Source organism: Taudactylus pleione, unplaced genomic scaffold (genome assembly GCF_031769625.1).
Source record: "Taudactylus pleione unplaced genomic scaffold, aTauple2 ptg001093l, whole genome shotgun sequence".
Classification (NCBI taxonomy): Eukaryota; Metazoa; Chordata; class Amphibia; order Anura; family Myobatrachidae; genus Taudactylus; species Taudactylus pleione.
The window spans coordinates 200,439-228,165 of NW_028285494.1; the positions used below are offsets into that span (position 1 = coordinate 200,439).

At 47.2% G+C, this 27,727-nt stretch overlaps 1 protein-coding gene across 1 annotated transcript in view; it reads right to left on the reverse strand.

The window, feature by feature from the left end:
- LOC148453758 (solute carrier family 2, facilitated glucose transporter member 5-like) overlaps positions 1–27,727 on the reverse strand; it is a 52,397-nt gene that overhangs the window by 15,929 nt on the left and 8,741 nt on the right. The window contains exons 3-6 of the mRNA XM_088461765.1: positions 13,387–13,547; positions 11,241–11,365; positions 9,951–10,103; positions 9,257–9,382 (exon numbers count right to left, since the gene is read on the reverse strand). Of these exons, the coding sequence (XP_088317891.1) occupies positions 9,257–9,382; positions 9,951–10,103; positions 11,241–11,365; positions 13,387–13,547 (565 nt within the window). The remainder of the gene's footprint in view (positions 1–9,256; positions 9,383–9,950; positions 10,104–11,240; positions 11,366–13,386; positions 13,548–27,727) is intronic.

Consider the following 27,727-nt stretch of genomic DNA (forward strand, 5'->3'; position numbering starts at 1 on the left):
CCCTAAGTCCACGGACCAGTTGGTCGAGCTGGTGGAGAGGTACGTGGCGGCGGAGGAGCTGATGAGTATGCCCCACCAAGCCCCGATGGCGCACCGGCGAACTCCCACAGACACTGGTAAGACTGTTCCAGGGGAGAAGGGTGCTGGGCAGTGGAATGTACCTAAGACTGAGGGTGTAGAACCTGGAGACAGGCCTGCCAGGCCGGGAAGGTTCTTGCCCCGTAAACGACTAGACATTAATATGACTCAGTGTTTCCGATGTGGTGGCTTCGGCCATATTGCCGCTAATTGTTCACTTACAACTGAACCTATGCAATGTGATACTGCTCATGTCTACTGCAGGGGGTCTTTCTTTGCACAGACAGCCTGTACGGCTGACCGGCAGACTGAGACTGATAAGCACATGTGTGTACTCACTGTAGATGGCAACCGAGTAGAGGCACTGTTAGACTCTGGTAGCTTGGTGACACTTATGAAAGCTGAGCTGGTGAACCCCTTGAGGCGTAAGGGGAAAACTGTTGGTGTGACCTGCATACATGGGGATAATCGATATTATGTTACTGCCGAGGTGAACATCGAGACACCATGTGGTTCTGCTATAGTTTCTGTGGGTTTGGTGCATGGTCTGTACGATGCAATATTGGGGAGAGACTTTGCTCACTTCTGGAAGTTGTGGGAAAGCCGTTTTGTTCCAGAAGTGAAGAACCCCCGACCCATTTGAGAAGGTTGTCGATGTAGTGGAGGAGGGAGTTTCTTCTGAGGCAGAGTTATTCCCTTTTTCTACTATGATTGGCGAAGTAGAGAATGCGGAGCGTGAGGGTGGCTCGCCAACTGATGTGCCTCCCACTGAGGTGGAAAGTGTTGTTGGGCCAATTGATCGTCTGCCTGATTTAGAGGTCAGAAGAGAGGTCTTTGCCGTGGAGCAGTTGAATGACCCTACTTTGGTAAAAGCCAGGGAGAATGTAAAAGTAGTTTATGGTAAACCCGTAGACCCTGATAGTGCTTTGTCCTATCCCCACATGGGAATGTGTCAGGATTTGTTATATCAGGTGACTAAGAAGGGGGAAGATGTTGTGGAACAACTAATAGTTCCCAAAGCCTACAGAAGAACAGTGTTGGATCTGGCCCATGGTCCTATAACGGCAGGCCATCTAGGGGTAGAGAAAACCACTGAGCGAATAATGCAGAGGTTTTTCTGGCTCGGGCTTCATAAAGAGGTATCTGACTTTTGCGCATCCTGCCCTGAGTGTCAGTATCATGCTCCCAGACCACATTTTAAGGGTCCACTAGTTCCATTGCCTATTATAGAGGTGCCGTTTGAAAGAATAGCGATGGATTTGGTTGGACCCTTAATGAAGTCTGCCAGGGGACACCAGTATATTCTGGTCATAATGGATTACGCTACCAGGTACCCGGAAGCGATCCCGTTGCGCAATACTTCAACCAAGACCATTGCCAGAGAGCTAGTTCATGTCTTTAGCAGGCTGGGTATACCTAAGGAGATACTAACTGACCAGGGTACACCGTTTATGTCAAAAGTCATGAAAGAGTTATGCCGCCTGTTCAAAATAGAACAGTTAAGACCTTTGGTTTATCACCCCCAAACCGATGGGCTGGTCGAGAGGTTTAACAAGACGTTAAAACACATGCTTAGGAAAGTGGTCGACAAGGATGGTAGGGATTGGGATTACTTATTGCCGTATTTATTGTTGGCCATAAGGGAGGTTCCCCAGTCCTCCACCGGGTTTTCACCCTTCGACTTGTTGTATGGGAGACACCCAAGGGGGTTACTAGACATTGCCAAAGAGACATGGGAGGGGCAGTCTAGTCCTTACAAAACGGTGATTGAGCATGTTTCTCAAATGCAGGAGAGAATTGCTGCGGTAGTGCCGATAGTGAGAGAGCACCTGGAACAGGCTCAACAGGCACAGCAGAGGGTATACATCCACAATGCTCGGTTATGCAGCTTTGCTCCTGGGGACAGAGTTTTAGTGTTGGTTCCCACTGTGGAAAATAAACTTTTGGCTAAATGGCAAGGGACCTTTGAAATCTTAGAAAGAGTGAGACAGGTCAATTGCAAAGTTTACCAGCCGGGGAAAAGAAAGCTGGAACAGATATACCATATAAATCTGTTAGAGCACTGGAAAAATAGAACGGTAATGTCGGCCTTCCGAGCCCCTCCAGTAAATCCAGGGCCCTTAGTTCCCGTAGTGACAGTGGCAAAAACCCTGTCGGCAATTCAACAACAAGAGGTTAAGGAGTTTCTGATCAGAAATAGGGTGCTGTTCTCTGACGTACCTGGGAAAACCTCGGTCATTAAACATGACATAATCACTGACCCAGGGGTTGAAGTTAATCTAAAGCCCTATAGGTTACCAGAAACACAAAGAGAATCGGTGTCAAAAGAAATTAAAAATATGCTAGAGTTAGGGGTTATTGAAGAATCACATAGTGAATGGTCAAGTCCCATTGTGTTGATTCCAAAGCCCGACGGGAGTGTGCGTTTCTGCAATGACTTCCGAAAGTTGAACAGTGTTTCAAAATTCGATGCCTACCCGATGCCAAGAGTGGATGAACTGATTGAGAGACTAGGGACGGCAAGGTATTTAACCACTCTTGACCTAACCAAAGGGTATTGGCAAGTACCGTTAACCGAGAGCGCCAAACAAAAGACAGCTTTTTCAGCGCCAGAGGGCTTGTTTCAGTACAAGATGTTGCCCTTCGGGCTACATGGGGCACCTGCTACCTTCCAAAGAATGATGGACAGGATTCTAAGGCCCCATAGACGGTATGCGGCTGCTTATCTGGATGACGTGGTCATTCATAGTCCTGATTGGCAGTCTCACTTACCCAAGGTACAAGCAGTGTTGGACTCCATCTATAAGGCAAGTTTGACAGCCAACCCAAAAAAGTGTTGTCTAGGCATGGAGGAAGTAAAATATCTGGGATACACCATTGGCAGAGGCCTGATAAAGCCTCAGCTCAATAAGGTTGATGCCATACAAAACTGGCCACGGCCTCTGAATAAGAAGCAGGTGAGAGCCTTCTTGGGAATTATGGGGTACTACAGGAGGTTTATACCCAACTTTGCCACCATGGCAGTCCCACTGACTGACCTGACCAAAGACAAACAAAAAGTCATGGTAGAATGGAGTCCCGAGGCAGAAAAAGCTTTTCAGGAGTTGAACGTAGCGTTGTGTTCCCAACCAGTCCTGATGACTCCTAATTTTGACAGGGAATTCATAGTACAAACCGATGCATCAGAAGTAGGTATAGGAGCGGTCCTGTCCCAGAACAAGGAGGAAAACCCTATTTTCTATCTAAGCAGAAAGTTGAATGTACATGAGAGAAAGTATACCACAGTGGAGAAGGAGGCATTGGCCATAAAGTGGGCGTTAGAGGTACTACTTGGTTGGAAGAAAGTTCAAATTGATCACTGACCATGCCCCTTTGAAGTGGATGTCCGAAAATAAGAACAGTAATGCGAGAATTACGAGATGGTTCTTGGCATTACAAACTTTTACATTTTCAGTGGAACACAGGCCAGGAAGCCAGCTGGCCAATGCAGACGCGTTGTCACGCGTTCATTGTTTGGGGGCTTCAGTTGTTCCGCCCCACAGGTCGAAACAAAGGGGGGGGATATGTGATAGGATCACTGGTAAAGTGGTCTGTGGCAGGTACATTTGTCCCAGATTCCTGTCTTATGGGTTTTAAACCCCCAGGAGAAAGTCTGCAGTGTAGCAGGCTTGAGTCTCGGCTTTTTGAAAAGCCGGTTTGGGACCTGGGGGTTGTGGGTGAGAGGAGAGGGAGGGCTCCACCCACGGCCACTCCAGGTTTTTGGGTCTTGCAGCCTGGTAACAGGCTTGTTAGGATTTCCACCTGAGAGTGGCCAATATAAGCCTAGTTTGTTTAAGGCTGAGTGTCTCACCTGGGAGAGCAGGCAGGGAGTTTGCTCAGACAACTCTTGAAAAACCTATCTGTAAGTGCTGTGCTGTGCCTTTGTTGCTGGTGAGGGCATTAGGCCCTGCCAGGTTCTTGTAGTGAGGGAACCACCTGTAAAGTTAGAGCCCAGCCAGGGCTAGGATTTATGTTTATGGTTTCTTTATGTTGTTTCTGTTCTGCACAATAAAGACTGGCGCCGACCAGCTTGTACTCGAATCCAGATTGGCGTACTGTTTCCCAGCTGCTGTGTGTGTAAGGAAGGAGTCCTCTACCCAGGAGAGGGACCCCTACTCTGACTGTGTCACAATATATATATATATATATATATATATATGATAGATACTGTATATATAGCATGAAAAGAAGCTAACACTAGTTCATTTGTCAGGGTAGAATGAAATAGTTGGCAAGTGGTATGTTTTATCATGAATATGGCTGGCAAATAATATAAAACCATTCCATTGACATAATTACTTTTTTTATCAAGGCCTCTTTAATGTGGCTTTTTTGTTTTGGTTCATTGTCCTGCTGGAATATAGTTCTTCCAAGTCCTAGGTCATTACTGTAGTAGATTGTGCTTCACGATTTGTCTGCATCTTGCCTCAATTATTTGCGCATTATTTTGGTGATTTCCTAGTTCCTAATATCACAGTAACATCCCCATTATAATCCTGGCACTATGTTTCACAATATGAAAACTATTCTTGTGGGGCAATTCACGAGGTGCTGGTGTTCCAATAATTTATTCAGCACCTCGCTGTTACCAAAAATCTGTAGTGTTGCTGTACCTTAATTTTTGGGGAGTAAATTGGGACAGCCAGCAGTGGATTTCCTACTAGCCACGTGAGAAACATACCTAGGGGCGCCACTTGCATCAGAGTTCCCATAGGCCGCTGGCCTGACAGATCGTTGAGGGCAAAGCACACTAACATATAGAAGCTCCAGCATGTACAATGAGCGGGAGCTGCCTTGTGCGAGCTGTCACCTGGGGACTACCTTAGTGTTTGTGACAGACAGACCCATGTCCAACCAACACCTCCCACACAGTGGCACCTGGCACTGTTAGACACAGACATTCACTGTTTATTCATCTGCTGTTCCAGGCAGGGAAAAACAATCACATTAAGTTAATAGCGAAAATAATAAAATTGGTGGGTGAAGGGGGGTGGGTGGCCAATAATGTGCCTAGCAGGGGCCTGAAACCTAAATCTGCCCCTGAGGACTGTTCTTCCGCTGGATTTCTATATGTTTCCCATTGGTGTCATCAGACCAAATAATCTTCTTCCACTTGGTATAATGATACCCTACATGTTTCCTGGCTTTCCACGAATCCATAAAGCACAGATCTGAGAATTGCACAAATTACTATTATCCCATGGCCAGTCTTCCCCATCTCTTGTCAGAGGTTCCTTAGACCTTTTAATGTCCTCCTCAACAAGCGTCTTTCTTACATGGTAATTTAGTCTTGGAGTAAAGCGTATTCTACACAAAGTCACATGTTTGCCATCTTATCTTAAACATCTTTCTCAGTAAGATGAAATGAGACATTCATCAGACCTATGGTGTCATTTACTGGAGGCCCAGGAATAACTCTGCAAAGAGTTGTTGGCAATGGGCTGGCAGTTGGCCCACATCTAAGCCTTGAGTTGCAGAGAGAGGGCGTGAGTGAGCGGATAAATCAGAAACCTGCAACCTTAGAGTCGTCCCACTAGTTGGCAGTATAGTGATTTCCTGGGTGGGAGGTCTCTTGCCTCTTTGGAAGTACCCACCCCCACACACACACATACACACATCCCTGCTTATTGTGATTGTTGACTTAATTGTTTTCTCTGAAAGAACAGTCACAGTGGCTGTCTTGCCGTAGGTCTTGAGGTGCTCTCCCCACCAATACATGGATTTAGGTTGATTTTACCCTACTGGAGTTACACTACTGGAATTAGCAACAACAATGATCCCGGTAGGCCTTTTTGTGTGTCATAGTTTGGACACCTTAAGTTGTTGGCAATGTGCTGGCAGTTGGTACCAGTGGTGGCTCAAAGCATGGGTTAGCAGAGCCGTCGGCCGTAGTGTCATAGCCTAAAGGATGCAGCCCTGCTCCCTGTCTGAACTCACCATCGCCCGCCTCAGGATAATCCCGCCCACTGCTCTCCTGCTGGCGTTATTGGGTATATGCTCATGGGGAGGGAAGGGGCATGGCAGTGCAGCACAGGATGACGCTCGGCGCAGAGAAGCCTAGAGTCGGCCCTGGTTGGTACCGATCTAAGCCTTGAGTTGTTGGTAATTGGCTGGCAGTTGGCCCCCATCTAGGCATTGAGTTGTTGGCAATGGGCTGGCAGTTGGCCCACATCTAAGCCTTGAGTTGCAGTTGATGGGTTGACAGTAGGCCCCCATCTAGGCATTGAGTTGTTGCCAATGGGCTGGCAGTTGGCCCCCATCTAGGCATTGAGTTGTTGCCAATGGACTGGCAGTTGGCCCCAATCTAGGCATTGAGTTGTTGCCAATGAGCTGGCAGTTGGCCCCCATCTAGGCATTGAGTTGTTGCCAATGGGCTGGCAGTTGGCCCACATCTACACCTTTTATTTTATTATTTCTCATGATTTTGATACTGTGTGCGTATCGCCACCATACCTTTTCCCACCTTTCAATAAATAATGAAATTCTGCTGACACTTTCTCGGCCAATACGTCTCTGGGCCTGATTCAGAGGCACATGCAATGCCAATGTTCACGTAGTTGAGTGATTTTTTTTTTGCTACTGTGCATGTACAAAAATCCCTAAAAACTTCTATGGTGCATTCGATAGACAGACTGTACCTACAAAGGCAATGCTGCAGTGTGACGCACGGTATCAGATATATCTCGTAAAAGAGCTGGACAGGGACTAGGAGGTGGCTAAACATACACAGTGAGATGGTCCGTCTTATGGCCATTTTATAGGTTGTTGCAGGCGTGTAAGTGAAAGCGGTTGTGTACAGAGACGCTCAACCACTCACACTGAGGGCCACATACTCGGATGGTAAAACTGCATCTGCCATAGGGCTGGTGCAAGTTTCTATAGTGCGACCGATAACGCATCTAAAGACGCACAAATCTGTATTTCATCACCTGCGGATGCTGACAGTGGGAGTCTCAGGACCTCATTCAGAGGCGGTCGTTAGTTGCAAGCGGTCGCACTCAATCAGGGCAGTCGCTTGCATCCTGAACGACTGCCTCCTTGTCGATCGCTAAGCTGTGGGTTAACACCCACAGCTCTAGCGACCAACATGGATGATGGTCGCGATGGTCAAGACCATCGCGACCATCGGGGCTTACGACCAGACCCTAAGGTTGGGTCTGGGCACTCGTAAGCCCCACGGAGCTTCCTGCTCTGATCGAACAGGAAGCTCCTCACTGGGGCCGCCACCAAACGGCAAGCGTTCCGGCGGGAACGCCTCAGTTTGGGCAGGCACCCCCCTGCCCGCCTCCCAAACGTGGCGAGCTGTCACTCACCATCGACAGCTCGCCCCGTCTGCTGCGAGAACCCTAGCGATGGAGCGTCCGTCGCTAGCCGGGTCTCGCGCATGCGCACGATGGAGCCAGCTCCGTTGTGCGCATGCCCAGAGGGGCAACATCGAGTCGGTTGCGAGTGCTCAGCGCTTGCGACCGACTCTGAATGACCCCCTCAGTCCTTGCACATTCGGACGATTGGATGCATGCAAGGGAAGGGTTTTGGAGAGGCATTTGTCTCCGTCCACTTCTGAATCAGCCCTCTGTGTCTTTATTGTAATTACGGTTTATCTCTGTTCACCTGGTGTATGAATGTAGGCTGATAGGAAGTTTGTTATCACTTGCTTAATGTAGTAATAATAATGGTATTGTACATTTACAGAAAAACCTGCAAATAAAGATTTTATGTGTTACAATATTTGGGATGCTCTTGGATATTCTTCCATGGTACCTCACCCCACCACATGCTCTTACTTCTATCACTCACAGCCCATATTACAATCTCTTACAGGAGTTGTGTCCAAAGTGAGTAGCAGCCAGGGGAATGCTTGTATCATTACTGTCCTTCCGCACATACGCACTGAACATTGTGAGAAGCTTAATTAATCTAGTAAAATAAAAACATACGATACAAAGGATGCAGAAGCTTAATTGTTTGCTTCTACTCCAAAGAGTATTAACTGGATTTGTGCAGAGCACAAATATGTTTATTGTCATGTTCCATAACCTGAGATCATTCAGGGAGAGCAATGCGTATTGGTTCTGTGTGACATTGTAGCAGCATGTTCTCCAAAAGGGAAGCAGTCGGGAAGCCGACGGACATAATCCCGGCCACCAGCTTGCCGACTGTCTAATCCTGGCAAGGCACTGATGATAGACGTCGAAATCCTTACGCCTGTCATTAGACCTACGACGGGAGCCTGACACCCGGCTTACTGATCGAAGGTGAGCCGGGTGCGTACAGCCACCCGGGGAGGTGGAGTTGGGTTAGGGACTCCCGGGGGGGGGGACTTAGGGTTAGGCACCCCCCCCAGGAGGTTAGGTTTAGGCTAGGGGAAGGGGGTTAGGCACCCCCCCAGGGGGCTTAGGTTTAGGCGGCGGGGAAGGGGGGGTTACGTTTAGGCAGTTAGGGGGGGATTAGGGTTAGGCACCCCTAAGGGAGTGTTAGGGTTAGGTTAGTGAATACTTACCTTTTGACGATCGGGATTTTCACCCTGCCGGCTGCTGCTGTCGGGATTTGAATCATACTGATTCCCTCCAAAATATACTTACAGTATTCATGCCTGAGGAGCAACCTGTCAGGTATAGGGACCTCAGACAGTCATCTCATTGCAGAGGGATGGAAAAACTACCAAAGGAAAACTAACAAGTGAATTACCGAACTTACCAAAATCATACCAAAAAAATCAATACACTATTCTAAACATAAACATATATAACCAAACCTATAACATTAAGAAATCCCCATACAAGCACCTTCATTTGCTTTAATGTGTTCTGCTATCTATTCCCCCTACAGAGATGTCTGACAGGAATTGGGAAAGGTGAATCACCATTGGGATCCAGTGAATTTTAACACAAGAAAAAAGTAATTTGTGGGGGCTTTCTACATCTCTAATCAGTTCTGTGGTTGGGTTGTTACAGTACTACTAAATGGTATCTTTAAATAATTCACCAACAGTTTGCTGTACCATTAATACCAGACATGCATGAGACAGTCTCAGATTGCCTCATAATTACCCCACCTCCGCTTTGTAACTTTGTGGTCTTTCATTTAACCCCCCGTGCTAAACCCATTCATTTTCTGCATCCTGTATTAGACAACGCACCTTTCTTGGCTTGTTCCTCCTGTTCCTTGTGCAGCAACGTGTATCTTGGACTCTCAGGAAAAAAAGGCAGAAAAATCAGCTCTAGCACAGCTGGAATTCCAGTGAGGGCTAGCAGTATGGGCCAACCTGCAAAGTCCATTAACAGGTACATCCTAAATGTTGATTAAAGTGGAAGTGAAGGCAGAAAAAAATATTTTGCTGTGTTGCACAGGACAGTAAACTGTATTTCTATGCAATTTATCACATACCAAAACAAGTCTGGTTATCTGGCTAATTAGAAGCAAATCAAAAGTTGTCCTCACTGCATGTTGCCATATTTCTGAGAGCATCTTACACATGAACTGTAACTAGTGAATTGCCAGGACTGTGAGCATCAATAAATGTTGCAGCAGACTTTCATTTTTGCTTTCTTTGTCTGCCATTCGCTTCCAAATTTCTTTCACAAAAATAGACTATTACAGCCTCTGGCCTGGTGAGGCTGAGATTGCAAAACTGATTTACTTCAGTATAAACTATAAAGCAATGTATATATGAATAACAAACCCCATACATGGAGTTATAAAAGAAATGCTTTCATCTTTCCTTCTGTAGTTTTTATGCCTTAATAACTTAGCACAAGACTATAAAGATACTGTATATATCAATACATATATATAAATATTCATAATGCTTTCTTTATATAAGAGTATCCCACCTTTTGTATTTCCAAGGATGAAACGGATTCCAAAGATCTGTGCCATAAGGATACCAACAGTGATCAATAGTTGGGGCATCACACCAATACCTCCTCGAAGATTTTTAGGAGACATTTCACCGAGGTACATTGGGACAACATTGGAGGAGAGACCTATGAAAGAAACATTATTCAGAATCAGTGGTTGTTTTAACAAGGTAATGGTGGGTGTCCTTTAAACATAGAGTAATGCTGAAATGGATTTAACTCATGTTTAAAATGATGTGAAATGAGCCCCATCCTCTAGAAGAAAGAAAAGGTTTATTGAAATAAAGTCCAAATTCCATGCAAATTATAAAAATAATCTCAAAAAGTAAAACTGTCTGAAATATTATGCTAATGCCACAGGAGACGTCTGAGGACAAAAGACGCCAACTGCCGTCATCGTCCGAAGATGCAGCATCGATCACCACTGCGACCATCAGTCACCGTATCGCCCATCTGGGTGAGCCTACGGCTACTCAAAATGGTTTTCTCATCTCCATAGCCGAGGCCAGTAAATCTGCATCAGAAGAGGCAGACACTGGCCTCGACACTCCCACAAAACAGAGATCATGCTTCCATTTTTGGACACAGTCCCCATCACTGCCCCCTCCTCACCCCCAAATGCCCGCAGAATATCAATCATGCTGCAGCCTAGAGGACACTGCGAGCGATCTCGCAGTACAAGAATTGGCACATGCCCAGTACAGACCCTGTACAAGCGCAGATCGAAAACCATCTGAGATGTACACAAACCATTGGGTTTACTTTGCATACATATCTGATCAGCCCTGGAATCATGAAAAAGACTGGTATTATACTCAGGGCCGGCTCCAGGGCCGAAAAATGGGGGCATGGCCTAATTACCACAGGTCACGCCCCTTAAGTGATGTTATTTGGGGGCATGTCCACTTGGCATGCCTCCCGTGTAACGTCAGGCTGGGGGAAGCCCAACACTCGTCACTAGCTGGGCTACCCCCAGCCCTCTCCCGGCACTGAATGGATGCCGCACGCATATGCACAGCATCCATTCAGCCTCCAGGGTCCAGCACCACCGAACAGCTGTGGTGTTGGGGGTACCCAACCTCCCTACCAGACCACCCGCAGGCCACTTCGGCCCACGGGTTGAACAACGGGACAGTGCTGTCCTGCTGAAATCGGGATGTAACAAATTAGTCTATTTGTACATGATGCAAATTTTTGACCGTTTAATTCCACTTTCAGCGGTACAGAGTACATGGACACGCACACATGTGGTGGATTCTTTACCTGCACAAATTCCTATCACCAAGCGGCTGGCGATGATGACCTCAAAAGATTTGGCCAGGACACTGGTCCCCATTAAAATGGCTGGGACAATGGAAAAGATGTTGTTCAGCAGCAGCGTGCCTTTCCTGAGAATACAGAGATTATGTCCATGAGTCACTGTATAACGGGTGCTGAGGAAGGTGTTTCTTGTACTAGGCCTCATCAGACAGTTACAGATCCTAATTCTGTCCCCGCACAATGTGCCCATGGAGAGATGGATAATGAAATATCAGGTAGATGTATGGAGCTGTGAAAAGAATGGAGAAGTGTGCCAGTGGAGAAGTTGCCCACTGCAACCAATAAGCATTGAGGTTGCATTTACCAAGTACATTCTATAATATGATAGGTAGAAGCTAATTGGTTGCTATAGGCAACTTCTCCACTGGCACACTTCGCCAAGCTTTTGCTTCATCATCTGTGTTAACTGCATTTTTTATATAAGAAGGTCCCAGTGGAATGGAGAAACCCTGATCAAGGGCATTGTATCTGTACTGTCCCACTGGTTTGCTTTTCCCATTAATGCCACCTTACTTCCTTTTGAATGTTAATTGTAGTAAAACATTCCTGTTTCTGAAGGATTATATTATGGCATTATGTACCCCCAGTGTGTATATTCAACAGTCCTAGCAATATCTTCCCATGATTGAGGCCTAGCTAACCACAAGACAGGCTAGACAAGGTCGTGAGAGGGGCTACAGGCTGGTGGTTTGTTATTTCACTATTGTTGCTGTCTTGAGAATTGGTTAATTCTGCAAAGCTAGCTCTACAATCCCTCCTACAATATATGTACAGTTCCCTGTTTTCACAGTATTGTTTAATGTGATCCCGTACTTCACAACTGATCCCTGCAGTTCAAGTCAACTTGGCTTTGCTCCTGGTACTCACAATACAGATTTGTATCAAGATTATAAGATTGGCAGGATTGGCAGTAAGCACATGTTGGGCAACCACCTGCTTGGCACTGCTTGGTGAAGGCAGGAGAATTGTGAAAGGGGCTAGTAATGTTGAACCCAATTGTTTTGCTCTTATATTGGCGTGTAGCACTGTATGCTTGTCTCATTAGGTCAGGAGCTTGGCAGGTAGGTATACTCTAGACAGGCTAATGGTACCTCAACCCAGTCTCTTAATCATATGCTTACAGATTACTTATTCACATAGCACACATGGGCCTGTATTCAAACTTTCTGCCGTATTAAATTCCAAAGACTTTCCACCTACGCGAAAAGTCAATGCGATGTAACCAGCGGAAAAGTTTTTCCTATGAATAGCAGGTACAAAAAAGTACAGAATTGCGGTTTTGGGGTGCAAACTTCGGGAAACCCCCCTGCACCCTTGGGACAGTCCCCCAAAGATAAACTGTTTAAAAAAAAATTAAAAAAGACTTTAGAACACATCAAAAAAGTACTTTCATTTTGGGGATGAAAAAGTGCAAAGTTGGGGGACAAACTTAAAAACTAGCTAAATAGACTTCAGGGGGGTCCCCAAGTATGGGGCAGATTATTTTTTTATTGCAGGTGCTTGCAGAAGGTGGATTTTTATCGTAATTTAAAACTTCACTTTAGCAACTTAAAAATATGCTAGCACCCATTTTCAAGTACCCCACATTTGCTGTGTGTACTTATTTTCACAAAAAAATACTGCTTTATACTATTCTTCACCACTTGTGTTAATGCGCTAATTGGCACCAAATGACACAACTTAAGTAGCCCAAATACCTTCATTAGGGCTAATCGGGGGTATCTAGAGTGATCCCCAATGTTAGTGCATCTTTTGGGGGGTGTCAGGCTGAGTTCCCCATTTTTGACAGGACTTTTCGCCTGTTTCAGTTTCGCCGGGCGCTGTTTTCACGTCCTTTCTAATTGAATATTGCGAATAGTGGGTCCGCGCTCGATACTTTTCCGCATGCAAAACAAGTGATTTAGGCGAAAACTCCGACATGTGAAAAAGTATCGCGGTTGCAAAACTAATTGAATACGGCCCATAGAAATGTAAGTACTGTGCAAATCTTTAAAGACTAGGACTGTCCCTGGAAATTACTAAAATAATGGAAAGAAGAATTACTTACTGTATCACACCTAAAAACCTTGCGAAGTACTGTTATACTTACCTGCCAATTTTCATGACCAGGGGTCCCACCAATAAAGACCCGAAGAATCCGCCCAGTGGATACAAAGAGACAGTAAGAGACCAGAGCACAGTCTCTAAGCTGACACTCAGGATGGAGCTGTAACGTTCAATGTATGTTTCATTGTAAAACTTTTTCATAAACTACAAAGGATTAAACATACAGACAAGTTATGGAAAATAAATACATTTCTTAGTACAAAAAATGTTTTTGGGTCAAATGAGTGAAAGTTACTTTATTATGGGAGCATTCAACAAGAAAAAAAGAATTCACAATCCTATGGAACTGCTACTTTTCTATGTTTCCACTGGGTGGCACTGATGTCTGTAAAATAGTGTTTAACAGCGCCTGAAAGTTTGAAATTAGTTAACGTTTGAGAAGTATATAATTGCTACCTTCAATGAAAACTAAAGATATCCTTGATTTAAAATGAATAATATAGCTAAAATATGTGGATGAAGGTTATCCATTATCTTGGATATTAATAGTTATTAACTTGGTATTAACAATTATGCCGTATAGCTGTTAATACCAAGTTAATAACTATTAATATCCATGATTGTGTTAATCGGTCAATGTAAGTTAACTTATGCAGACAGTTATGGTTACATGTGTTCTTGCATGTGCTAAGTTACAGTGACTGCTTATCACAATCATGGAAATGTATGCAGACATTACTTGCAAATGCTATAGTGTACCTGTTGTAGCACATGAGTATTTTGCATCAATTTCTAGTGCAAACTGTCCAAAATGGGGAGTTATGGTGCATACACACGATCAGATTTTTCCTTCAGATATGAACGATAACGATTTAAAAATCGTTCAATCGTTCAAATCGTTCAAATCGTTCAAAACTTTGGTAAAATCGTTCAAATCGTTCAAATCGTTCAATCGTTCAGTCGTTCATCTGACAAATCTGACAAGTCTGACAAATCTGACCGTGTGTATGCTCCATTAGAGGCTCTAAGATTGCCTTTGCCTTTATTATAAATATAAATAGAGATGAGTGGTTCGGTTTTGGCTCGGGTTTCTTCCTTCCAAGTTCGGATTTCAAAACGAGGCAAAATGTCATCTTTCAATGACATGTCGATGAGAGATGAACTTTGCGGCAAGATCCAGGCAAAAATCGAACCACTCATCTTTAATTGTAAGTATATATAGGGCCCAGCCAGCTACACAGAGGGCAGTGTGCAGTACAGCCATTGTAGGAAATGTAGTTGTATGGAAGGGACTAGGCGCTGCAATGTCAGGTCGCCAACCTGAGGCCCATGCTCTGTTCTGAGAAGTCAGGACTATTTCGGAGTCAGATCCTCTAATGTGATCAGCCTCAATTTTATTTACAGAGGACAGGTGGATCATCAACACTGACAGCAGCACCATGTGTGGAGCCTGAGAAGGGGGTATTCCAGTGCTTCCTACTATATTACTATTAAGAATATCAAAATGTAAATTGCAAATTAATTTAAAAAAAGGTTGATAGGGAAGGTAATGTTGATCGCTATTAACAATTAATCACATTTATTCTTAAAATTAACAGCAACAAATAAAATCAAAGTACAGAATATAACAAAATAGAGATAGATACAATTCTTTTCACACTTTTTTTTAATTCATTTACAATTTACATTCTGACATTCTGAGTTGAAAATATATTCTTAATAGTAATATAGTTTGGAGTGCTGGTATACCTCCTGCTTCTTTCCTTTTTGTCATTACCCAGGGTTGATAGACCTGATATTCTAGCTCTAGCAGCAGAAATAACTTGATTACTTCCACTAAATAATCTGACATTATATAAATTTTCTGAGTTTCATTATATATATATATATATATATATATATATATATATATATACCATTAAATAACATAGTTGTATGTATACATTCATATTGATCACCGTGGGTATCTACCCCACTTTTTTTCTGTACCACTTTAGGAACCACTGACAACGGCACCATGTGAGGAACCACCACAGTACCAGCTACAGATGACCGGTAACAGTACATCATCACCACTGACAACGGCACCATGTGAGGAACCACCACAGTACCAGCTACAGATGACCGGTAACAGTACATAATCACCACTGACAACTGCACCATGTGAGGAACCACCACAGTACCAGCTACAGATGACAGGTAACAGTACATCATCACTACTGACAACGGCACCATGTGAGGAACCACCGCAGTACCAGCTACAGATGACCGGTAACAGTACATCATCACCACCAACAACAGCACCATGTGGTTTTCCAGTTGTGTATGTCCCGATGGGAGGATGCAGGGCCGTAGAGAGCCATGCCCCCTGAGCCATGCGGGGCCCGGGTGAAGGGGGCATGGCTTAGTTGAGCAGGTGAGGCCATGCCCACTCAGTAATAAAAAAAAACCTGTAAATAATAACTTTTGCGGTGCTGCGTGCTGGAGAGGGGGGCGTGATCAGGGGGAGCGCGATCAGTGTGATCGCTCCCCCCCACAGGCATAAGAGACTGCTGTGGCTGCTTTTCAACAGCCGCGAACAGTCTCCCACTGCTCCCAGCACACAGCAGCGTGTGCTGGACTCCTGTGACGTAACAGGGAGGGGGGGGTGGCGCCGGGCCCCTCCGGCAAACCTGAGCCCAGGTAAATAGTACCCGCTCCCCCCCCCTCTCTGCACCCCTGGGAGGAGGGGAAAGTGCAGAAGCGGCACCCTCTCTGCCAGCTTTGGAGCATGACTATGTTTGTATTACTGTGTGCTAAGACCTAAAAATGAGCATCTCAGTCCTTGCACACTCGGCCGCACAGATGTACACAAGGGAAGGGCTTTGTAGTGGCATTTGCATAAAGTTGCAGATGGGACAATAAATACTACTGTTTGCACTCCTGTATCCACCTCTGAATTAGGCCCAATATGTAATGTATTAAGGGATCTATGAACTATGGGGAAATAAGGGGTTGTTAGAGACTCTAAAGGCAGAGAAAATCCCTGTACATACCGCTTCTCAGTATGTACTGAAGGGATTTTCTCTGCCTGCAGCCTGCCAGCGCTAAGTGCAGGCTTCAATATCGCACTACACCTGGGTCACTTAGCGCTGCCATAGACACCTATGGCAAAGGGTCTCAGATGTTACCGCAGAGGGACTCCTCAGCAGGTCTATTATTAGTAACAGCTGTGGTAGCCGGCTACTGCTTCGTAGCGGGCGAAGCAGGAGTGGCATTGACTCCACGGTATGTGGAGTATTAGTAAATAGACCCCATAATCAATTCTGACAAAAAAATTTTTTGTATCCAATCATTCAGCAGAGTAATATCAACACTGGTATTATAAATCCACTAGTTCCAATTTTAGGATAATAATATATAATCAAAAGTTAAAGACTGTGGGCTCTATTTACTACAATCCGCATATTAAATGCAGATTGTAGTGTGATATTATCGACTGAATTCGCATTGCGATTTCAGGCAATATCACAGGGATTTACCACAAATCCCTTGCAGGGACAGAGCTTGCGATAAAGCTCTGTCCCTGCGAATCACCTCCGGAGTCTTATCACGGTATTTTCACAAAAAATACTGTGACTTAGTGCACTCGCATGCGCCGACCGTCGCTGCTACCCCCCGGCGCTAAGCCCCACCCCCGCGACCCCCCCAGCTGACCGGAGGGGAGTCATCACCGGAGGCCCGATCACCGGTCCCTGGAGTCAGGTAAGTACATTTTTTTTTTACCAATTATTTTTTTTTGCAGTGAATTAGCTTGCGGTCTGTTTAGACCCAGGGCCGCCATCAGGGGGGGGACTGCCGGGCCTGTAGTCTCGGGCCCGGACACTCTGGGGGCCTGTCCACTCCTCCTAACACCTGTCCACTACTACTTCGACCCCTGCTAAACTTACGTTCACTGACAGTCTCAGACTCTCGGCCGGGGGGCCGCGGCTGCCAGCGCCCACTCCTATATCCTCTCACTATCTCTCTGACATCTCTGACTGCGCGACGCTGCTGCCGTGTATGTGGCTGGCTGTGGGAGGCAGGCAGAGTGGATGCTCCCAGCCTGCTCTGTGCTGCTAGCCTATAGCACAATCGAGCAGCCGGGAGCATCCTCTCTGCCTGCCTCCCACAAGCAGCCACAAACACGATAGCAGCGGCGGGCGGTTGGAGAGGTAGGGAGGGGATATAGTACTGGGCACAGGTGGCCGCGCGCTGGTAGAAGCGGACCACCGGCTGAGCCCGTCAGGGAGTGTAAATTTGGCAGGGAAAAAGTAGTGGGTGGGTGCCCGTGGGCCCCTCGTTGTGAGGGGGAAGGGAGATTACTGGGGGGGGGTTGCTGTGTTCTGTATAATGGGGGCTGGGGGGGCCCTACCTATTTGGTACATCCCAGGCCCCACAATTTCTGAAGGCGGCCCTGTTTAGACCACACAGCTGATTACTGGGACCGACTCCCGGCTCTACTCTCCCCGTTAGAGCAGGGCAGGAGGCCGGTAACCGGGGGAGACCCTGGATAACGCCACCTCCAGGTGGCGTTATTATCACAGGGCTTTCCCCGATATTTTTTTACAATTTATTTTTAGTAACTATGGGCGGATCATATTTCCCATTACAATTATGGGAAATGCGATCTGATTACTAAAAATAAGTGATACTTAGGGGTTGGAGTAGAATTTTACGAATTCTACTCCAATTGCCTTGTAATAACTATAGGTGATACTAAAATAATGTGAAAAGGGTGTGAAAACACCCTTTTTCACTTTATTTTAGTAAAAATAATGTTAATAAATAGAGCCCTAAACCAGCCAATTCTTTATTTTATTTAAATCTCATAGAAAACTATCAGACTGCAGTGGCTCTTGCTGCTAATTACAAAGAACCTCCATTGATGCAGAGGTATAAATATTACATGCAGAGTGCAGACCATCAAAATCCATTCCACATACAATCAGTGTGCTATTAATATAAGTGCCAGAGTAGCCACAATCTCAGCAGCCATGATTGATGGCCAATATAACAGTCCAAACCGCTATCTCAGTGAGATTATCCAGTGACCACAGTAATCAGACACAGCATGACTGGTGTAGGCAGGAGCCGCGGCTGCAGCCTGTGATCTCAGCTTGGATGGTGCTATTTAATTATAGTTATTTATATAGCGCCAGTATATTCCGTTGCACTGTACAATTGGTAACAAAACAGTAATAAAACTAGATGAGATAAAAGGCCATGCTCAAAAGCTTACTTTAAGGCCCCCATACATCTGCTATTAATTGGGTCAATTTGGCATTTTGCAGATGATTGTCACAAAAAAAATGGCAATGTATGGGATTCACTGATTGCCGATTCCGATCAAAAAATGATCAGAATAACTAAATCAGGTTGTCCAACATGTTGAATTTCAGTGGTCAATTGGGGCTATAGATTGTCTCCACACACTACCAATCAGCCAATTTGCCGACTGCTACTGCAGAGCTGTGATTTGCTGAGAATTATCTGATAATCAATGAAAAATATCTGTACTGTACAGTATGGGCACAAGCTGCTGGATTGGGGAATCTTTAAACTGGAGATTACTGATACTAATCTCCCAGAATGTCCGGGAGACTCCTGAATTTTGGTGAGTTCCCCCAGACTCCTGGCAGAGTAACCGCCCTTCCAGATACACCAGTCTGTGACTTACCATATAGTGTCCTCCATACCATACTACATGATTTGTACACCTGCAATAGTACACTGGCCTAGCCTCTGCTGCCTTAGTCCAATATAGCAGTGTGTGACCTGCTATAGCACACTGCATCAGATAGTGGCTCCATAACACACTGCATGATTTGTACACCTGCAATAGTACACTGGCCTAGCCTCTGCTGTCTTAGGACAATACACCAGTGTGTGACCTCCTATAGCACACTGCATCAGATAGTGGCTCCATAACATACTGCATTTGTACACCTGCAACAGTACACTGGGCTAGCCTCTGCTGCCTTAGGACAATACACCAGTGTGTGACCTCCTAGAGCACACTGCATCAGATAGTGGCTCCATAACACATTGCATGATTTGTACACCTGCAACAGTACACTGGGCTAGTCTCGGCTGCCTTAGGACAATACAACAGTCTGTGACCTGCTATATCACACTGCATCAGATACTGGCTCCATAACATACTGCATGAGTTGTACTGTACACCTGCAATCAGGGGCGGATTGGCAGTTACATTCTGCAGGGAAAATCCCGGTGGGCCGATTGGTTGTGGGGCCGCTTTTCCATTGAGGCCCCGCCCCCTTATCCCCGTCACCCGCGGCCGCTGGGTCTTGACACAGACTTACTATTTTTTTACAGGCACCCGGGCCGGCTGAGTGTCAGCTCTGCCTCTGCCTTGCCGCGCCTGAGCCTCTCTCTCGAGGCCAGCGCGGCCTATTTAAACCCCGCCCAGCATGCCTTTGTCGTCACACGCCGCAGAGGAGTGAAGAAGGAAAGAAGTGGAGTGGCCTGCGGCAGAGGTAAGTTGCGGCACCGGCGGGAATGGGAGGACGCCCAGGCAGTCTGTCTCCTCTCTACTCTTCGGTCCCCAGGCTGTGAAGTGTCAAGTTTAATTTCACAGCCTGGGGAGAGGGCAGAGAGGAGAGATTCTGGCTAGCTGCAGTGCAGGACATTGGGGCTAGGTCCATCAGGAGAGACTCGGAATGTCTGGGGTGGGGGCCCTTCTAAGGGGGAGAGGAGATGATCTGTCTAAGGGGAAAGGGGGATGATGTGTCTAAGGGGGAGGGGGTGAGGGGAGATGATCTGTCTAAGGGGGAGGTGGTGAGGGTTAGATGATCTGTCTATGGGGGAGGTGGTGAGGGGAGATGATCTGTCTATGGGGGAGGTGGTGAGGGGAGATGATCTGTCTAAGGGGGAGGTGGTGAGGGGAGATGATCTGTCTAAGGGGGAGGTGGTGAGGGGAGATGATCTGTCTAAGGGGGAGGTGGTGAGGGGAGATGATCTGTCTAAGGGGGAGGGGGTGAGGGGAGATGATGTGTTTAAGGGTGAGGGGAGATGATGTGTTTAAGGGTGAGAGGGTGAGGGGAGATGATGTGTTTAAGGGTGAGAGGGTGAGGGGAGATGATGTGTTTAAGGGTGAGAGGGTGAGGGGAGATGATGTGTTTAAGGGTGAGGGGGTGAGGGGAGATGATGTGTCTAAGGGGGAGGGGGTGAGGGGAGATGAGCTGTCTAAGGGGGAGGGGAGATGATGTGTCTAAGGGGGAGGGGGTGAGGGGAGATGATGTGTCTAAGGGGGAGGGGAGATGATCTGTCTAAGGGGGAGAGGGTGAGGGGAGATGATCTGTCTAAGGGGGAGAGGGTGACTGGAGATGATCTGTCTAAGTGTCAAAGGGGGAGGGGGTGAGGGGAGATGATGTGTCTAAGGGGGAGGGGAGATGATGTGTCTAAGGGAGGGGAGATGATGTGTCTAAGGGGGAGGGGGGAGGGGAGATGATGTGTCTAAGGGGGAGGGGGGGAGGGGAGATGATGTGTCTAAGGGAGGGGAGATGATGTGTCTAAGGGGGAGGGGGGAGGGGAGATGATGTGTCTAAGGGAGGGGAGATGATGTGTCTAAGGGGGGGGGTGAGGGGAGATGTTGTGTCTAAGGGGGAGGGGGTGAGGGGAGATCTGCTGAACTGGGGGGAGATGGACTTTCTGTGGGGGAGGGGATCTGCTATACTGAGATGATCTGTCTGTGGGGTGGGCTCATTTTGTTCTAAGGAGATATGATATTTCTGTGGGGGAGGGGGGATGCTATACTGAGATGATCTGTTCTAAGGGGAGATGATATTTCTGTGGGAAGGGGTCTGCTGTACTAGGTGGAGATGATCTGTCTGTGGGGAGGGGCTCTGCTACACTAGGGATGCGGGAGATGATGATCTGTGGGGAGGGGGGTATTCTGTGCTAAGGGGAGATGACCTGTGTGTGAGAAAGAAGGGCTATTCTGTGCTAGGGCAGGAAGACGCCACTGAGGAGATGCAGGATGATGGTGCCGGGGAGGCGCAGGATGATGGCACTGTGGGGAGACACAGGCGGATGGTGCCAGAGAGAATTGGGAGATGATCTGTCTATGGGGGAGGTGGTGAGCGGAGATGATCTGTCTAAGGGGGAGGTGGTGAGGGGAGATGATCTGTCAAAGGGGGAGGTGGTGAGGGGAGATGATCTGTCTAAGGGGGAGGTGGTGAGGGGAGATGATCTGTCTAAGGGGGAGGGGGTGAGGGGAGATGATGTGTTTAAGGGTGAGGGGAGATGATGTGTTTAAGGGTGAGAGGGTGAGGGGAGATGATGTGTTTAAGGGTGAGAGGGTGAGGGGAGATGATGTGTTTAAGGGTGAGAGGGTGAGGGGAGATGATGTGTTTAAGGGTGAGAGGGTGAGGGGAGATGATGTGTTTAAGGGTGGGGGGGTGAGGGGAGATGATGTGTCTAAGGGGGAGGGGGTGAGGGGAGATGAGCTGTCTAAGGGGGAGGGGAGATGATGTGTCCAAGGGGGAGGGGGTGAGGGGAGATGATGTGTCTAAGGGTGAGGGGAGATGATCTGTCTAAGGGGGAGAGGGTGAGGGGAGATGATCTGTCTAAGGGGGAGAGGGTGACTGGAGATGATCTGTCTAAGTGTCAAAGGGGGAGGGGGTGAGGGGAGATGCTGTGTCTAAGGGGGAGGGGGGGAGGGGAGATGATGTGTCTAAGGGAGGGGAGATGATGTGTCTAAGGGGGAGGGGGGAGGGGAGATGATGTTTCTAAGGGAGGGGAGATGATGTGTCTAAGGGGGAGGGGAGATAATGTGTCTAAGGGAGGGGAGATGATGTGTCTAAGGGGGGGTGAGGGGAGATGATGTGTCTAAGGGGGAGGGGGTGAGGGGAGATCTGCTGAACTGGGGGAGATGGACTTTCTGTGGGGGAGGGGATCTGCTATACTGAGATGATCTGTCTGTGGGGTGGGCTCATTTTGTTCTAAGGAGATATGATATTTCTGTGGGGGAGGGGAATGCTATACTGAGATGCTCTGTTCTAAGGGGAGATGATATTTCTGTGGGAAGGGGTCTGCTGTACTAGGTGGAGATGATCTGTCTGTGGGGAGGGGCTCTGCTACACTAGGGTTGCTGGAGATGATGATCTGTGGGGAGGGGGGTATTCTGTGCTAAGGGGAGATGACCTGTGTGTGAGAAAGAAGGGCTATTCTGTACTAGGGCAGGAAGACGCCACTGAGGAGATGCAGGATGATGGCACCGGGGAGGCGCAGGATGATGGCACTGTGGGGAGACACAGGCGGATGGTGCCAGAGAGAATTGGGGGTGGCACTGGAGAGGCGCAGGGGGATAGCGCTGAAGAAACACGTAAGGGGATAGGCTGGAGACACACCAAGGTGATGATGCTGGACACACACATAGAGGACGGTAGGACCACTGGTACTATTAGAAGAAAACACTGGGGCACAGTAATCTTCAGTAAGATAACAATTCTAATGAAACTATATTCTAATGCAAATGGTACCAAATGAGCAAATATATTTTATTAATATTAAATTGTTCAATATAGGAAACTCCCATTTTGTCCTGCCCCAAAACATCTGTTACTATGTATTATCTGGTTAAACCTCTGTTGCATGATGATGACATTGGCTTTATTGCTACACAAACAGGCCGCTTCCGGACCATGTGATCTCAGCATGAATAGTGATCACCGACTCAAGAAACTGCCTGTCCAAGAAGGATCAATTTCTTCAGAGGTTCTCCGCTGCAGAGAGATCATATAGGTAAGAAAATACTCATTCACCTGCTCGCTGTGCTTATTCACTGGAGAGAGGGATTGGGGGCATGGCTATCATCTCCTGGAGCTGTGGGCATGCCCCTAGCATGAAATAATGGGGGGAGTGGCTTGTGGGCATGGCATTTCTCATTAGACCACACCTCTTGTAATTAGGCCATACCCACTTTTCCGGGAGCACGCCTACGGCGTGCGCACATAGGGCCTCTTCCACATTTTTTTCCAGGGCCACTTTTAATTCCCAATCCGCCCCTGCCTGCAATAGTACACTGGCCTAGCCTCTGCTGTCTTAGTACAATACAATAGTCTGTGACCTGCTATAGCACACTGCATCAGATACTGGCTCCATAACACACTGCATGATTTGTACACCCGCAATAGTACACTGGGCTAGCCTCTGCTGCCTTAGTACATTACAATAGTCTGTGACCTGCTATAGCACACTGCATCAGATACTGGCTCCATAACACACTGCATGATTTGTACACCCGCAATAGTACACTGGCCTAGCCTCTGCTGTCTTAGTACAATACACCAGTGTGTGACCTCCTATAGCACACTGCATCAGATACTGGCTCCATAACACACTGCATGATTTGTACACCCGCAATAGTACACTGGGCTAGCCTCTGCTGCCTTAGTACATTACAACAGTCTGTGACCTGCTATAGCACACTGCATCGGATCAGATAGTGTCCTCCATAACACACTGCATGATTTGTACACCTGCAACAGTACACTGGGCTAGTCTTGGCTGCCTTAGGACAATACACCAGTGTGTGACCTGCTATAGCACACTGCATCAGATAGTTTCCTCCATAACATACTGCATAATTTGTACACCTGCAAGAGTACACTGGCCTAGCCTCTGCTGCCTTACAATACAACAGTCTGTGACCTGCTATAGCACACTACATCAGATACTGGCTCCATAACATACTGCATTTGTACTAGGGGTGTGCACCGGCCACTTTTCGTGTTTTGTGTTTTGGTTTTGGATCTGGATCTTTCTTCGTGTTTTGGATCTGGATTGGTTTTGCCAAAACCACCCTTCCGTGTTTTGGGTTCTGGGTTTTGTGTTTTGGATCTGTATTTTTTTGAAAAAAAGCATAAAAACAGCTAAAATCACAGAATTTGTAGGTTTTTCTGCTCCTATGCTATTATTAACCTCAATAACCTTAATTTCCACTCATTTCCAGTCTATTCTGAACACCTCACACCTCACAATAGTGTTTTTATGTCCAAAAGGTTGCACCGAGGTAGCTGGATGACTATGCTAAGCGACACGAGTGGGCGGCACAAACACGTGACCCATCTAGGAGTGACACTGCAGTGGCAGACAGGATGGCAGTTAGAAAAACTAGGCCCCAAACTGTACATAATGCAAAGAAAAAAAGAGGTGCAAGATGGAATTGTCCTTGGGCCCTCCCACCCACCCTTATGTTGTATAAACAGGACATGCACACTTTAACAAATCAATCATTTCAGCGCCAGGGTCTGCCACACAACTGTGGCTGAAATGATTGGTTCGTTTGGGCCCCCACAAAACAAGCTGGCAATTAATGTGTCCCTGCACAAACTGGCTCTACGGAGGCAAGATGTCATCCTCATCCTCCTCATCCACCGATTCCTCACCCTCTTCAGTGTGTACATCCTCATCCTCACAAAGTATTAACTCGTCCCCACTTGAATCCACCACCACAGGTCCCTCTGTACGTTCTGGAGGCTGGTCTCCCTGGAAGAGCTGATAATTCATTTTGATGAACATCATCTTCTCCACATTCTGTGGAAGCAACCTCCTACGCCTTTCGCTGACAAGGTTCCCGGCTGCACTAAACACTCTTTCGGAGTACACACTGGAGGGGGGGCAACTCAGGTAAAATAGAGCCAGTTTGTACAGGGGCCTCCAAATTGCCTCTTTTTCCTGCCAGTACAGGTATGGACTGTCTGACATGCCTACTTGGATGCTGTCACCGATGTAATCCTCCACCATTCTGTCAATGGTGACAGTATCATATGCAGTGACAGTAGACATGTCAGAAATTGTTGCCAGGTCCTTCAGTCCGGACCAGATGTCCAAACTTGGTCCTGCCTGCCCTGCATCACCGCCAGCGGGTTGCTTAGGATACCTAAGTTTTTTCCTGGCAGCCCCAGTTGCGGGAGAAAATGAAGAAGGAGCCGTTGACGTGTCACGTTCCGCTTCAGCTGACAGTGTGTTCACCAGCAGGTCTTTGCACCTCTGCAGGCTTGTGTCGGCCGGAAAGAGAGACACCACATAGGCTTTAAACCTAGGATCGAGCACGGTGGCCAAAATGTAGTGGTCTGATTTCAACAGATTGACCACCCTGGAATCCTGGCAAAGCGAATGAAGGGCTTCATCCACAAGTCCCACATGCCGAGCGGAATCGCTCCGTCTTAGCTCCTCCTTCACTTTCTCCAGCTGCTTCTGCAAAAGCCTGATGAGGGGAATGACCTGACTCAAGCTGGCAGTGTCTGAACTGACTTCACGTGTGGCAAGTTCGAAGGGCTGAAGAACCTTGCACAACACGGAAATCATTCTCCACTGCGCTTGAGTCAGGTGCATACCCCCTCCTTTGCCTATGTCATAGGTGGATGTATAGGCTTGTATGGCCTTTTGCTGCTCCTCCATCCTCTGAAGCATATAGAGGGTTGAGTTCCACCGCGTCACAACCTCTTGCTTCAGGTGATGGCGGGGCAGGTTCAAGAGTGTTTGCTGGCGCTCCAGTCTTCGGCACGCAGTCGCTGAATGGCGAAAGTGGCCAGAAATTTTTCGGGCCACCCAAAGCGTCTCCTGCACGCCCCTGTCGCTTTTCAGAAAATTCTGCACCACCAAGTTTATTGTGTGAGCAAAACATGGGACGTGCTGGAATTTGCCCAGATGTAATGCCCGCACAATATTGGTGGCGTTGTCAGATATCACAAATCCCCAGGAGAGTCTAAGTGGGGTAAGCCACTGGGCGATGATTTCCCTCAGTTTCTCTAAGAGGTTGTCGGCGGTGTGCCTCTTACTGAAACCGGTGATACACAGCGTAGCCTGCCTTGTAACGAGCTGGCGTTTCTGAGATGCTGCTACTGGTGACGCTGCTGCTGTTGCTGCGTAAGGTGATACATCTACCCAGTGGGCTGTCACAGTCATATAGTCCTTAGTCTGCCCTGTTCCACTTGTCCACATGTCCGTGGTTAAGTGGACATTGTGTACAACGGCATTTTTCAGGACACTGAGGACACTTTTTCTGACGTTTCTGTACAGTCTCGGTATCGCCTGCCTAGTGAAGTGGAATCTAGACGGGATTTGGAACCGGGGACACACTACCTCCATCAATTGTCTAAATCCCACTGCACTAATGGCGGATACCGGACGCACGTCTAACACCAACATAGCAGTCAAGGCCTCAGTTATACGTTTTGCTTCAGGATGACTGCTGTCGTACTTCATCCTCCTCGCTAAGGACTGTTGGAGGGTCAATTGTTTAGTAAAAGTAGTGGTGTTCCTACTTCCTCTCTGGGATGATGAACGACTCCCAGCAGCAGCAGCAACAGCAGCAGCGGCAGCAGTAGGCGTAGCAATGCAGGATCCTCCGGAGGAATCCCGGATAGGAGAGTCAGTCATGCCAGTGATATGGCCTGCAGGACTACTTCCGATCCTGACTAAGGAGGAAATTGACGAGGAGGGAGTTGACGGTGTGGTTTGCAGGCGCTTGGATACAACAGGACAACGGGATTTAGGTGTCCCTGGACTGCTTACGGTCTGAGCCAAAGTTTCTGAACTTGACAGTAACTTTTTATGAACGCGCTGCAGGTGCCGTATAAGGGAGGATGTTCCTAGGTGGTTGACGTCCCTACCCCTACTTATTTCACCTTTACATATGGTACATATGGCAAGACAGTTGTTGTCCGGATTTGGATAGAAATATTGCCAGACCAAAGAGGTGGAATGTTTGGTCTTCTGCCCAGGCATGACCGTGATGGGCTTTTTCATCCCACGGACAACAACTGTCTCCCCCGGAGCCTGATTTAAACAAACCACATCACCATCAGAATCCTCCTCGCCAACTTCCTCCTCAGCGCCAGCTACACCAGTATCCTCATCCTGTTGTACTTCAACAGTGACATCTTCAATTTGCATATCAGCAAGTGGACTGTGGGTGCTCCTTTCAGCACTTGCAGGGGGCGTGCAAATGGTGGAAAGAGCCACCTCTTCCCGTCCAGTGCTGGGAAGGTCAGGCATCGCAACCACCACCACACTTGGACTCTCCTTGGGGATTTGTGATATCTTCTTAGAAAGCACAGTTCTTCGCTGTGCTTTTGCCAGCTTAACTCTTTTGATTTTTTTAGTGGGAGGAGTGCTTCCATCGTCATGTGAAGCTGAACCACTAGTCATGAACATACTAGGGATCGACCTTAGCCGTTCCTTGCCACTCCGTGTCGTAAATGGCATATTGGCAAGTTTACGTTTCTCTTCAGCTGATTTAAATGTCTTTTTCAAGGTCATTTTCCTGAACTTTGCCATTTGGGATTGTATGTGCCCTCTACTATGACATTGGGCATCGGCCTTGGCAGACGACG